The sequence below is a fragment of the Pithys albifrons genome, chromosome 16 (genome assembly GCF_047495875.1).
Source record: "Pithys albifrons albifrons isolate INPA30051 chromosome 16, PitAlb_v1, whole genome shotgun sequence".
In the NCBI taxonomy this organism is placed as follows: Eukaryota; Metazoa; Chordata; class Aves; order Passeriformes; family Thamnophilidae; genus Pithys; species Pithys albifrons.
The window spans coordinates 2,887,337-2,901,403 of NC_092473.1; the positions used below are offsets into that span (position 1 = coordinate 2,887,337).

At 61.1% G+C, this 14,067-nt stretch overlaps 1 protein-coding gene across 1 annotated transcript; it reads right to left on the bottom strand.

The window, feature by feature from the left end:
* Positions 1–2,340: 2,340 nt before the first annotated feature.
* Positions 2,341–10,476, bottom strand: UBALD1 (UBA like domain containing 1). Its single transcript, XM_071570993.1, has 3 exons — positions 10,281–10,476; positions 4,881–4,940; positions 2,341–3,454 (listed from the first exon to the last, which is right to left on the bottom strand). Exons 1-3 carry the CDS (start codon positions 10,386–10,388, stop codon positions 3,134–3,136), a joined length of 489 nt encoding a protein of 162 aa, XP_071427094.1. The 5' UTR covers positions 10,389–10,476; the 3' UTR covers positions 2,341–3,133.
* Between the last annotated feature and the right edge of the window lie 3,591 nt (positions 10,477–14,067).

Genomic DNA, 14,067 nt, shown 5'->3' on the forward strand with positions numbered 1-14,067 from the left:
GTGCTGGCCATGCCCAGGGCCTGTCAGCAGTGCCAGGGGGTCTCCACAGCCATAAAGCCACCTGGGTTTGGGACAGCACTGTGCTGGAGACCTGCAGGAGCCAGCATTGCCTGGAGCCAAGCTTTGGTGCCTGTTTTCAGCCAACTTGGGGATCTGGAGGATGCCCATCTGAAGAACGTTGTGTGAGATGAAGCATCTGCAGGCTGGAGAAAGTGCCCATCCCATGCCTGGCTCTCGGGGGGTGCTGCCCAAGGGCCTGTGGGCTGCAATCCCACATCCCGCTTGCCAGGGACACACTGAGGCCTCTCTCAGGATGTCCATACTAGCTGTGCTCTGGGGTCACTCATAAGCTCACCTCCCTGCCTTGCCTGGGTCCTGCAGCCACTGTTTCACCAGGGCCACGTGTCCTCCTCAGGGGCTGGATTTTGGCAGAGAGGTGCCAGACCAGCTGCAGGAGCAGTGCAGGAGGCTGCAGGAAGCTGTGGGGTGACACCGAGGACATGCAGGTGAGCACAGCCCTGGGCTTGGCTCAGGAGCCACTGGTGCCATGGCTGGTACCTGAACCAGGCTCATACAGGATTGCCCAGGCTTGGCACATCCCCACTCCGAAGCAGCTCAGCGTGCCAGGATTTTATGGCCATGCCATGCTGGTGGAGTTGGAGACAAACAATGTGGGTGGCTCCAAGGAGGCACAGCGGAGGGCTGGGGGGACACGTGGAGCCTCCTGGGATGGTGGAGCACCCAGCTACGAACAAGGTGCTGCCATAGCAGGGCTTGGGGTGAACAAGCAAAGGCACATGGGGTGGTGGCAGGGCTGGGAGTCTGCAGGGCATGGCTGTCTGTGCTAAATATCTGCTTCTCACACTGAAGCCATGAAGATCCTCCAGCCCTGTTCCTGGCACACCACAGAGATGTGCCACATTCTCAGATAAAACAGCCACTACATTTTCCCATTCTCAGGTGGATGTCTATCCTGGGTGTGCCCTGGCCACCAGCCCTGCCATGTGGGCTCAGCCTGCTGCTCAGCACTTCTTGAGGGGCTCCTAGGGCTGTCATGCCCCATCCCCATGTAAGGCTGTTTGTCCTTCTGCATCACAGGTGCTGCCACGTGGACCAAGACGGGCTCCTCAGAGGCTGGTGGCAAACTGCACAGGTATCTGGGCTGGCCACAGAGCTGCAAAATGTCATGGGGGGCTGGGGAGGGGCAGGGGCACCGGGGCTGTGCTGCCAGGCCTCGTGGAGGTGGGGCCACACTGCTCTGGTAGCTGCCCATTCCAGTGGGGTAACACCGCAGGCTGTACAGATGCTCCCTCCTCTGCTGCCTCTCCTGCTCAGTCCCTGGGGGGGCCTCCTGGAGACATATGGAGCAACCAGCATGACATATTTGGACTGTGCCATGTCCCCCTGAGCTCTCTCTGATCAGTCAGATGTCCAGGTCTATGGTCTGGTACTTGATCTTCCATCCTATGGCTCCTGGTGGCCCTGGGACAGTCACAGGCAGCTTCCCTTTCCCCACCACTCAGCTCTCTATGGTGTTTCACAGGCAGTTGTCTCCCTTCAAGGCTGGGGACAAATCCCTCCTGTGTGTCCCCTGGGTGGGCTCTGTGCTGCACACCCCCTGCCTCAGACCATCCCCACTCCAGCAGGGCTCCACTCTGGCCTTGATGTGCTCAGGCCACCAGAGTTGGAACACAATGTGTGCAGCCATGGCTCACTCCAATGCCACCAGTTTGGCCCACTCCATTCAGTGGGGCAGGACTGGAGGTGCAGCTCCAGCACAACTCCATGCAGGGAAGATCTCAGGGGCCAGCTCCAGCTCCAGCCACTGCTCCAGGCTCTGCCAAGGCTGTCCCAAGAGGCAGCCTGGGTGAAACCATCACTCTTACACTGTTTATTTTAGCAACACAAATAAGAGATTCAAATTAATTATTGACTGGTGAGCACAGAGATGCAGGGATACAGCCTTGCTGGAAGAGGGGGCCCCACAGGGACAGCGACCTCCACGGGACCTGGTGAAGAGGGGACAGGTCAGGGCAGGACATCAGGACCTATGGGTGTCACAAGGGGAGCTGAGGGCTCAGCACAGCCCTGGTGGCATCTCACACCACAGCTGATGTGGTGGGGCTGTGGGCAGAGCTGGGCTGGCTCCTGCTGGGGCTGAGCACCAGATGCACCTGCCCAAAGACACGTGGTGTCACTGTACAGCTGGAACAGGGTGTTTGGACAGCTGGAGGTGCAGCCAGCCCCGGCTTGGACACACAGAGCCACTGGGAGAGGGGATCTCCCGCTGTGGGCCCAGGGCAGCCGTGCCCTGCTGCGAAGGAAGCAAAGACACCGGGCTCAAAGCAAAGAGCGTGTATTGCAAGCGGCTGCGGCGCACCCGGGAGAGACTTCCAGCCGCCGGGAGAAAAGAACAGAGGGGTTAAAAACGATCCCAGTCTCTAGGGTTACACTGTGTCATGCAAATCAGCCCTCGGGCAAACCCCAGCCCAGGAGGTCCAGGGGAGGGTGTGCTGGCCCAGCCGGGCCACCGTGGCTCACCCCCTGCTCCCCATCCAGGGCGGGGTGAGGGGCCAGACGCCTCCCCAGGAGCCAGAGTTCCCCAGCCCTGCTCACCAGAGGATGGTGCGTGTGGGGTGGAGCTGTGGTGGGGCAGCAACAGCCCTTGCTCTCTCCACCCCTTACAAAAAACAAGCCTCGTGGGGTGTCTGTCCCCACCCAGTCGAGCAGGACCAAGGGAAGGAGGGAAACACTCAGGCACAACCCACTCTGCCTAGTGGGGTGGCCCAGGGGACCCTGAAGAAGGGACCTCCTCTGTGAATGTCACTGGCATGCAAACTCCGGTGTCCCAAGAGAGGAGGGGGTGCTCCCTCCCGAGAGTCTGGCAGCGGCAGGGTCCCAGGCACCGGTCCCACGCAGCCTCCCGCTGTCTCTGGGGAGCTTCACTCAGCTCGAGAACAAGTACAAACTACTTCAAACCAAACCCATGCAAGGCAGCTATTTGCTCGTGTGTCTCGGCGGCTGCCAGACGCCCTGGCAGCAGAGTTCCTCTCCTCTTTGGGGAGGGGGGGAGGAAAAAAAAAAATATATTTATAGGCAGGGGTCCCCGCCGCGTTCGCTCTCCACCGCAGCCTCATCTCTCTGCCTCCATGGTCACGTTGGCCTTCTGTTCCACGGTGGCCTGCTGGGAGACGGCGGCGGGCCAGCCCGCGGGCTGCGCCGGCGCGGCCGGAGTCCACGTGCTGTGCTGCTGGCCGGGGGGAGACGCCGTGGGCCAGGCGGGGCTGAAGGCGCCGTGCTGGGGCAGCGGCGGGGCCGGGGGCGGCGGGGACGTCGCCATGGAGGCCACGGGGCTGCTGCTGTTGAAGCTCTCGGAAGCCTTGAGGCGGGAGAACATGGTGAGGGCGTCGGGGAAGTTGGGCGGCGTGGCCGGTGTGTTGGCGGGAGTGCACATCTGTGGGAAGGAGACACGGTGTCAGGTGGGGAGGTGTAGAGGGATTTCTTACAGCAAATGGCCATGTGAGCGACCCAGAGTGTATGGACTCTGTGAGACTGAACCAGCTACCAGCAAAGAATAAACAAAGGCACAGCTGCTGCTGAGTGGTAAAGAAGTCACTCCCCAGGAGTTCATACAGCAACTCCCCAGACTTTCACACAAGAACTCTTGAAAGTTTCTCACAGGACTCTTGAGATTCACCTGGGAACCGTTAGGATGTTTGACCAAAACACTGGACTTGTGAGATATGGAATAGAACCAGTTAGAAATGTTGCTTTATGGTGTGAAAATTACTAGAGCCAATTAGCATGTAGCTTTGACCCTATATAAACTGCTTGCAGTGTATCAATAAAGGGCTATTCTACCTAAACCGACACTGGTTTGTCCTGTGATGTCCTTTGATCCTTCGCATTATTATCTGCTTTAGGGAGGGGCCTCCATTTTCTGCCTCCCACCAGGGCACAGAGACCCCTGTGCTCCCACTGCTGTGGCACAGGGAGCCCCCGACCCATGCTCTGCTGATGGTGCTGCTATTGAAGGGTCCAAAGTCCAGTGCTGTGGTGAGAGCTCCTGTCAGCCCAGACAGGACCCATGGTGCCCACTCATGTACCCACCCAAGTCAGGGACTCTCTGTGCTCCACAGCCCACTGATGCCACCCTGTGCCTGCAGCTTTCCAGCTCAGTGGGCACACAGCTCAAGCTCAGCTCCCACCCCATGGGAGACTGGGCATGTTCTGTCCCTGTTGGGCGCTTCCTCCGCATGCTCCAAATCCCCAATTGTCCTGTAGAGTCAAATGAGGCCACAGCAGCCAGTAAATCCCTAAGACACATCTGTCCAAGCAGATTATGGGCTGCCAGGGCACAAGAGCTGAGGGGCTGAGTCTGGGGACAGCTGGCAGAGAGCAGAGCAGGCAGCACCCACGCTCTCCGTGTTTACACCCTTCCAGAGGCATGATCCGGTGAGGCTACGGGGTTTGCACACTCCAGTGAGCACACAAGGACTCCTTTGTGTAGCTGCTGCATAGTGGGAAGCACCATTTACACAGATCAGTGCTTCAGGCTCCTCCAGGTTCTGTCTGTCATGCTGGGACTGGTCTGGACCACTGGCCATGCCCAAAATATCCTCCATCAGACCATCCCTCCCGGAGATGCAGCCCCAACCCCTCTGCAGGGCTCTAAGGACACTCCCAGACCTGCTGTCCCACTATGGAGCACCAGCTGCTCTCCAGGAAAACCTCCCCTGGCAGGCAGGTCTGGCAGTGCCTGGTCAGACTTCCCTGCCTGCACTCCTGGAGCTGGGAAGCAGCGAGCTGGACACAGCACAGCACAGGCTGAGGCGCCCGCCAGCTGGTGCTGTGCCCTGGGGAGCTGGGAAAGCACTTACCATCTGATGGTGGTGGCTGTAGGGGATGTTAGTTTCTTGGAAAAAAGCACTGAGAGCAGTCTGAAAGGAAGAAGGAAAAAAGGAAGATGATGTTACCACCAGCACGCAAAGTGGGCACCCACCTCACCCCTGCACGCAACAGCAGGGCTTTGAGAGCCCCCAAAGGTGATGTAAAAACAGGCCCTGAAGGGCTGACCATGCCCACAGCCCCTGCCCATGCAGGAGGGTGCTGGGCACAGCTGCTCCCTATCCCCAGGCAGGGACCCACGCCTGCCATCTGCTCCCACCAGGGCAGGTGGCAGCAACGTGTATTTGTACCCTCACAGAAGCAGCCACTGCTGGAGCAGACCCTGGCAGGCATTTCACAGGTCACAGTCATGGTCTGCAACCACGGTGTGCAGGGAGAGGAGGGAAAGCAAACCAATCTCAGCAGGAACCAGTCAGATGTGTGTCCTTAACAGGACATGACCAAGATCACCATATTCCCACCAGGAGATCCCCAGGGCAGGGGCTGCAGCAGGTGCCCACTCCATACAACACAGCATTTCCAGTTCAGTCACAGGTGGGGCACGGTGATGACTGACATCGTTCTGGTTGGCTTCCATCAAAACCAGTAACAGTCTGGTAAATACGTCACATGCCACAGGCATGTGGAGGACAACGAGGGTTGCAGGAATGGAGGGGGCAGGATGGCCAAGAGAGCAGCCACACAGCCCAGGGGTGGAGGAGAGGAGCTCTGGGGGTGCAGGAACAGTGAAAGAAGTTGTTCCCTCAGAGGGTGGGCAGGCCCTGGCACAGCTTGTCCAGAGAAGCTGTGGCTGCCCCATCCCTGGGAATGTTCAAGGCCAGGATGGGGCTTGGAGTAGCCTGGGATAGCAGAAGGTGTGCCTGTCCACAGCAGGGGGTTGGAATGAGATAATCCTCAAGGTCTCTTCCAACCCAAACTATTCTGATTCCATGACAGTAAAGCTGAGTCCTGTTCTGTGCCAGGCTTTAACCCAGTCAGGCTAGAAAACAATGTTTTGATTCAGCTGCAGATCAGACTTAATGGAAATGTTGGAGAACTGGTTTGGATTCAGTTCTGGTTGCAGGAAAAGCCCCCACGCATCCCATTCAGCCCTCTCCCCAGGGCCTGCAGCTCTCCAGGCCGGGCAGTGAGAGGCAGGGCTGTGGCCAGGTGCTGCCTCACCACTGAGACTTTGCTCCCTTCCTGCAAGCCAGTGACTGGGGTTACCCAAGCTGCTGGGGGGAGAAAAAAATGCAGAAAAGCCTGGAAAAAGGAGAGGGAGGTTATACCAAACCCCACCCAGCTGCAGCAGGCACAGTTGTACCACCACATGCTCCTCATCCCAGTGCCCATATGCTCCTGTGCCATTCCCAGAGCCAGGATGAATGACAGCGAGTCAGCTCAGCTCAGTGTTCCAGTGGAAAACTGATTCTGCCCCAAACACCCAGGCTGGCAGGCCCTGGGAAGGCAAAGGGTTTTATGGTTTCCTGGCTAAACAGCAGAAGACTATTGGCACGGCCAGGTGGCAGCCAGAGCAGTATCTGCAAACAATGATCCAGACCTGGGTGGGGGAAGCAATTTCTGCTGCACAGTCTGGCAGCTCCCAGACCTCGGGGGGAGCGTGCAATAGCTGGGCTGGCAGGGCTCTTCCCTGCAATAGCTGCAGTTAATAACACACCTGAACCCTGCACCCAGCCAGGCTGGGAACTCGGAGCCCTCGGCACCCACAGGCAGGACTTGCTGGATCTCAGCGATGGCCACACAGCAGGAATGGGGTCTGTGGCCCTGGAGAGAGCTCTGAACAGGCCAGCACATGGCTATGAACCCGGGAAATGTCCAGCAGAGACACTTGTGAGGCAGTGAAACCCCCATCACTGCACTACCCTTCGTCCTGGGTGAGGTCTGATGTCAACACCCACAGGCCCTATCGCTCCCACAGATCCTGATAAGAACTGGGGGAACAGTAGGCAGGAAGCACAGGCAGAGGTGTGGGCACAGCCAGCACCATAAGCTGATTCAATCTGCTCTGTGCTCCTGTCTTCCAAGTGGCCTCATATCTCAGACTGTGCCAGTGGCAGACAGGGCAGAGCAGGTCCCTGCTGCCCCCCTGAGCTGCCCACACTGCGATGACAGCTGTGACTGGGCAGAGGAAACACCCCACCAGGGCAGGCCCCTCTCTCTAACACACTGTCTCCTCCCCTCCATCTGCCCCTCTCCAAGCATGGCAGCACCAACCCCTCTGCCCAGCACAATGCCCACCTCCCAAAGGACCCAGGACCTGCAAAGCTCCAGCCCAGCAGGAGAGGGACTCCACGCCCACCTCCTCGGTGGCACAGGGTGCCAGGGACACATATGTAACCAAAGCTGCTGGTGCCACCTGGTCTTCAGCCAGCGTCACAGGTGCTGTGGTGACTGGTGCAACAGCAAAGCCAATTAAGGCTCCTCTGCTTGAGCCCCTGTCTCCTGGGTCACTCCGGTGTGAGTGGGAGCAGGGCAGCCCTGCACTCATGGCCTGGCCATGCTCAGCAGGTGACCAGGCAGCTGTGTCCCCCCAGGATGCAAACCCAGGAGGTTGATCACAAAGAGACCCTGCCAGCATTCCGAAAGTGGTGACCCAGTCAGAGGGAGGGTGGTTGGAAGTGTGTGCTGTACCTGCTGCCAGCACAGGTCCCAGCAGCACGGAGCCTCTGGTGCTGGAGCAGCCCTGGGGGAGCACTCTGAACCTGAGCCACAAAGGAAGGGGCTCAGTAAGACATAAATACAGAAGAGGAAGTGGAAATCCAACCATAGGCACAGCAAGCAGAGCCAGATACCTGCTCGTTCTCTTGTTCCCCACACACAACCTCACTGCTCTGAACAGAGACACATGAGGAAGAGAAGGAACGGGTGGCTTTTTAAAAAGCAGATTTTTTCTTATCCTTCCCAAGCAGCCCCAGGGGCAATAAGCACATAAAAAAGCTGAGCAGTACCTTTCCACCTGAGGAGGAGCCTGATGCATTGCTCAGCCCCATGTGAGACTCTGCAAACTCTGCCTGGCAGCATGCTGGGCTCCAGCCATGGAGGAGGTACCTGCTGCTCTCTCTGGCTTCTCCCAAAATGCCAGCATCTGCGGCCCTGGAGGGACTAGAGACACTCCAAGCTGCTTTCTTAGGCCTGTAAACCTCCCCCTGCAACCAGCCATGGCACTGTTCCAGCTGCTGGAGGGCTGGGCTGGCACCGCCATTCCGCTGGCACCCACGGCAGCCATCCCTGGAAGCACCAGAGGGCTCAGAGCTGCAAACTGCACCAGGCACGACAGGAAAACACCTGCCCAGCAACAGGAGTGGAGTCACAGTGAGAAGGAGAGGTGACCCACACACTACTGCCCCGTTCCACAGGGATGAAGGGGATGCAAAGCAAATGGTCAAGCCTCTGAGTTTAGTACAGGCTCCCATCAGCTCACACCACAAAGGTGGCTATATCCCAAATGTTTTCCTGATCTCCTGCCCTGCTTGTTGTCCTGGGTCATGTTCCTTGCCCCCACACTCCAGGTGGGCTGGAATCACACAGAGCAAACTCCCTGTGCAGCCCCCATTGCATCCTCACACACACACAAGGGCCCCTGAGCAGCCCCAAAGCAGCAACGAGCCCAGGAAAGTGGGCCCAAGGCAGCACACCCCGAAGCTGCCTGTGTTCCACAGCAGCCTCCCTCTCCCTCCTGCCCACAACCCACACCCCAGGGGCTGCCACAGGCAGTGGGCAGGGCTGTGCCCACGTAGGAAAGGTCCTGAGCAGAGCAGGTGGGTGCCAGGAGAGCCCTGGCCAGGACAGAGGCACAGAGCTGGGAGAACACGACTCCTGCTGTTGTGCCCCTGGGTGCCACCAAGCTCCCCTGTGCAGAACACCCTGCCCACAGCGCTCTTACAGGCAGAAGGAACATCCTCGGGGTTCAAATGGGGCTGATCCCATTCCCACCATGCCCCTGGAGCAGCACCGTGAGTGGCAGCAGACTATTAATTTACACTACTGAACTGGCCCGAACTCCCCCGATTTGCAGACACAGAGCAGCCAGCAATGGGGCGCTGCACTGGAACAACAAAGGGCTCGGAGTGAGGCGGGCAGGGGCGGCCGGGAGGTGCTCCCAGAAGGAGCCGTGCCCAGCGGCCATTTTGCAAAGGGAATTCTCTGACCGTCGCACCAAAAGTGAGTGCGAACATGGTACCGGCTCCTGGTCACGGCGTTTGTTTACAGCCCAGCTTCCTCTGAGTCATGTGAGTGCCCGGCCGGCGGCAGGCGGCTCTTTGTACTTGTGCAACCCGCCAAACGGTGGCAAAGTTCTGCAGAAAAAACCTTCTGATAGGAAAGTTCAACTTTTGTCATCCCTGCCCCGCTCTTCGGCGACAGGCGCGGGGGTGGTGGGAGAGGCTGTGCCGCCTGTCCCGGCGGGCAGGCTGTGTTAGTAAACAAACCCAGAGCACGCTACACACGCCGCGCATCCCACGCCGCGGCGCTCACCGGGCACGGTGGAGCCGCGGCTCGGCCTCCCCGGCATTCCCGCAAACCCGCCCCGCGCCCCCGGCCACGCACGGCTCGGCTTGCGGTGCCTGGCTGAGCATCTGGGGATGCCGAGCTCGCTCCTTATCCCGATCCCTCCGGCAGCCGTTCCCTCTGGCAGCGGCCCCCGAGCCCGGCACCCGCGGGGACGGCACGGCCGGTGCCTGCACTGCCCGCCTGACTCAGCCCTGCCCGCGCATCGCGGCGCAGGCACCTCAATTACCGAGGTGCCATTAGCGTCAAACCCATCAGCCCCAGCCTGCGGTGCCGCCGGGGCTGCGGGAGGGAAGCGAAAATCCAATTTGGGAAGCAATTTGCTGGCGGCACAGCTCTTGGCTCCCTTCGCTTCGGCTCGGGGCACCTCCGGAGCCGCAGAGCCCCCGGCAGAGCCCCCCGCGCGGCGTTAACCCCTGTCAATGTCACGGAGTGTCCCGCAAAAAGCGAGAGCAAAAGGCGTCCGGAGCCACGAAAGCTTTGACCTACAGAGTCTCCTCTCCCACGGCCGCCCGAGGGCTCGGAACTCCGCTGGGCAGGGCCGTGGGAAGGCTGCGCCGGGCTCTGCCAGCCCACGGCCACGCGGGAGGGCCGGGGCGGGCCGTGCGGCGCCCGGGAGGGGGCTCGGTGTCCCCGCAGCCTCTCCGCGCTCCCCCCGCGCAGCGTGTCCCGCGCTCCCCGCCCCGCGTGGCGCCCACGCTGAGCGGCACCCCCGGGGAGCCCGGCCCGGCCCCGCCAAGCGTGGGCGGGCGCGGGGGGAGCCCCGGCGTGTCCGCAGGGCCGCGCACCGGCCCCACCACCCCAACCACTGCCGGCGCCCCACGCAGAGAGCCCGCCCGGCGCCGGTCCCGGGGCGGCGGCCTCACCTCGAACTGCCAGTGGGCCGCCTGCAGCAGCTGCTTGGCCTGGTCGGCGGCGCATCCGGCCGCCAGCACGAACTGGTTGATCATCACCTGGTGCTTGAGCTCGTCCATGGCGGCGGCCGCGGCGCCCGCCGCCCTCAGGGCGCCGCCAGCACGGCGGGGCCGGCGCCTCACGCCAATGTTTACCGGGCACTGACTCACGGCGCCCGCCCCGCCCCGCCCACGGCCGCCCGGGGCGGGGCGGTGCTGCCCGGCCGCGCGGTGCCGCTGGGGCTTGTAGTCCGTGCCCGCCCCTGCGCCGCGCCCACCGCGCCCCGGCCGGACCACAACTCCCAGCGGCCCCCGCGCTGTTTGCCGAGCGGCCGGCGCGGGCTGAGTGACGCGCGAGGCCCACCAATCAGCGCCCGCGGCTCGGTGGTTCCTGACCGTATATGGTCAACAACGGCGCAACAGCCAATGGCAGCGCGGCGGAGGCGGGGCCGGCGGTCACGTGGGCGCGGGCGGTGTTTACAGTCGGACCGCGTGCGGTTTCCTGTTGACGTGCGGCGGGGCCGGGCCGGGAACGGGTGACCCCCGCGGGCCCCGGGGCGGCCCCTCCAGTCAGGGGCGACCCCCGCGGGCCCCGGGGCGGCCCCTCCACTCAGGGGCGACCCCCGCGGGCCCCGGGGCGGCCCCTCCACTCAGGGGCGACCCCCGCGGGCCCCGGGGCGGCCCCTCCACTCAGGGGCGGCCCCTCCACTCACGGGTGACCCCCGGGGCGGCCCCTCCACTCACGGGTGACCCCCGGGGCGGCCCCTCCACTCAGGGGCGACCCCCGCGGGCCCCGGGGCGGCCCCTCCACTCACGGGTGACCCTCGCGGGCCCCTGGGCGGCCCCTCGGCCCCGCCGCTAACGGGCGAACCCCGCGGTGCTGTGCCCGCCGCCACTCGGCTCGCAGCAGCCCCTTGGCCCCGGGGGTGCTCCAGCCCCTGCCGGTGCCGTTTTTCCCGGGGCCGTGGCGTGTCCATGGGCTCTACTGGCGCAGCTGCCGAGTGCTGGGAAAGCAGAACCGGCAACCAGGGAAGGTTCTGGAAGGTGCCGGGGGGTCCCTGCCCCGTGAAAGGCTCCTTTGTGGCACATGAAAGCTCCGGGGCCCTGCAGGGCGGGCAGTGGTGTTGCTAAGGATAAGCAGGCACAGACACGCCGTGGGGCAGCTGTGGGTACTAAAGCCAGGGAAAATCAGGGGAAAAGATGATGGAAAGCACTGGATCTGCGAGGCTTGTTAAGACCACCAGTCCCCTCTGCCTTCCCTGAGCATTCTGGGACATTTCCTACAGTTTGGAGGGGTTTGTCCTCACACGAGGGGTTTGTTGGCTGACACCTCTGACCCCTCCTGCAGCTGCAGGTGTTCTGAGCCGTGAGGATTAAGTGGCTGAAGCTCAGGGAGGTCACACGTTTGACGTGTGAGGTTTGCAGCCTCCACTGCATCAACAGAAATTGCTTTGGCATAGTCCAAAGCTGGTCACCACCTTCCATGTGTAACCAGAGCACTCCAGGCCTTGGAGAATTGGAGGTGGCCAAGAAGGCCAATGGGATCCTGGCCTGGATCCAAACTAGCGTGGCCAGCAGGCCCAGGGCAGTGACCCTTCCCCTGGACTCTGCCTTGGGGAGGCCACACCTTGAGTGTTGTGTTCAGTTCTGGGCCCCTCAGTTGAGGAAAGAGATTGAGGGGCTGGAGCAGGGCCAGAGAAGAGCAACAAGGCTGGAGAAGGGACTGGATGTGGCACTGAGTGTCCTCTTAAACACCTCCAGGGACAGAGAATCCACCATGTCCTGATCCAACCCCACTGTCATCACCAGCCCATGGTGACAGTGGGGTTGGATCAAGGATTGGACTTCGTGATCTCAGAGGTCTCTCTCAATCCAACTGAGAAGAGCAACAAGGCTGGAGAAGGGACTGGAGCACAAGTGCTGTGGGGAGAGGCTGAGGGAGCTGGGGGTGTTTAGCCTGGAGAAGAGGAGGCTCAGAGGTGACCTCAGCACTGTCTGGAACTGCCTGAAGGGAAGTTCTGGCCAGGTGGGGGTTGGTCTCTTCTCCCAGGCACTCAGCAATAGGACAAGGGGGCACGATGGGCTCAAGCTCTGCCAGGGGAAATTGAAGTTGGAGATGAGAAAGAAATTCTTTGCAGAGAGAGTGCTCAGGCATTGGAATGGGCTGCCCAGAGAGGGAGTGGATTCCCCATCCCTGGAGGTTTTTCAACTGAGCTTGGCCGTGGCACTGAGTGCCATGATCTGGTAAAGGGACTGGAGTTGGACCAAGGGTTGGACTTGATGATCTTGGAGGTCTTTTCCAACCCAATCCATTCTATGATTCTATTCCAGGGCTCAGGGCTTTTCTTCCTCCTTTTATGTGTGTCACTGCCTAAATCCAAGTGAGGATGCACCTGAATGCTGGTGGCAGTGGGACAGAGCAGGAGGGGACTGGTTGGTTTTACAGGGTTGAGACAACTCCCAAAAAGAAGTGGCGAGGGGAGATCCGTAGCCAGCAAGGTGTAAATACATTTGGAAAAACAAAGCTCCTGAAGGATTGTTTTAATCAGAAAGCAACCTCTCAGTTTGGTGTTTGAAGGGAGAAGGGTTGGGCCTGGCCCAGCAGGGCTTTTGGGAAGGGTTGGAGGCCCTTTGGAGCAGGGCAGTGTTTAGGGAGGCAAAGTTCATGAGCTCACCACTCCTTCTGGTGAGGAGTAACTGGGTAGTCTCCAGGGCTCCTCAGCCTTGTTGTTCTACATGTACCTGACAAACAAAGTGAGTGACAGCTCTGGGCAAGGCACAACAGATACAAAGCAACTTGCTTCCCTGGGTAATAAACCCCTGAGCAGCTGGACTTTGGATGAGCTGCTCCAGTGACTGGGAGCTTTGCTGGGAAACATATTTCCTTGTTTACACGGGTGTGCTTGTAGCTGCCTCCCCAGCAGAGATGTCCAAGGAGGCTCCTGAAGGGCAGGTGGTGGTGGCTGGAGAAACGTGTGGCAGTGAGAGGGTGGGTGTCCCCCTGGCTCCTTTGCCTCCTCACCATGCTGGAGCTCTGTGGAGGGGTGTGAAGGATCCCTCCTCTATCCTGCTGCTCTTCCCCAGGCTGTGCTGGAGAATGGCTCCAGGCTCAGGTTTTCCTGCATGGATATTGCTGAGCTGGAAGGCAGTGCAGGAGCTGAGGTCTCTTTGCCACCCCTACAGCTCTGGAGGGTCCCAGGGGAAGGAGCTCTCCCCCAGTTTCGCCCTGGTCCTCCCCAGCTGGACCTCACAGCGTGAGGGCACCTGGAGTGTCAGGCTCCCTCTGCCCTGTGGAATTCTTTTCATGCCCTTGTCACGGAGAGCCTCCCACCTTCATGGCCTCCCTCTCCATCCTCAGCCTGGAGCAGGCAGAACCCAGGGCTGGCAGCACCAAGATGAGGACAAACACAGCCTCAGGGAAGCCAGAGGTGAAGGTGCCAAACCCACTCAGGTGGCACCACCGGGGTTTGTGGGGCTATAGCTGCCTCTTGCAGCTGGCACGGTGCCACAGGCTGGGGGGCTGCTGCTCCTCCAGCCCCCAGGACCCACCTGTGGTGCCGCAGGCCCCCAGGTGTGGGCTGGCAGGGCATCCCTACTGCTGGCCCCAAGTGTGCCTCTGTCCTCGCCCTGCTGCTGGCAGTGGCCCCTGCGAGGGCCAGAGGAGGCCGTGGTGCCATATCCTGCCTTTGTGTGTGCCCGTGGGCTGGGCTGGGGCACAGGGGCTGGGGGTGCTGGGGGTGCTGCCCTCCAGCTCCGCCCG

Coding starts and splice junctions, on each gene's coding strand:
- UBALD1 (XM_071570993.1), bottom strand. CDS start 10,388: ATGGACGAGCTCAAGCACCAGGTGATGATCAACCAGTTCGTGCTGGCG. Junction 4,941..10,280: donor CGGCCCACTGGCAGTTCGAG/GTGAGGCCGCCG, acceptor TCTTCCTTTCAG/ACTGCTCTCAGTGCTTTTTT. Junction 3,455..4,880: donor ACAGCCACCACCATCAGATG/GTAAGTGCTTTC, acceptor TCCTTCCCACAG/ATGTGCACTCCCGCCAACAC.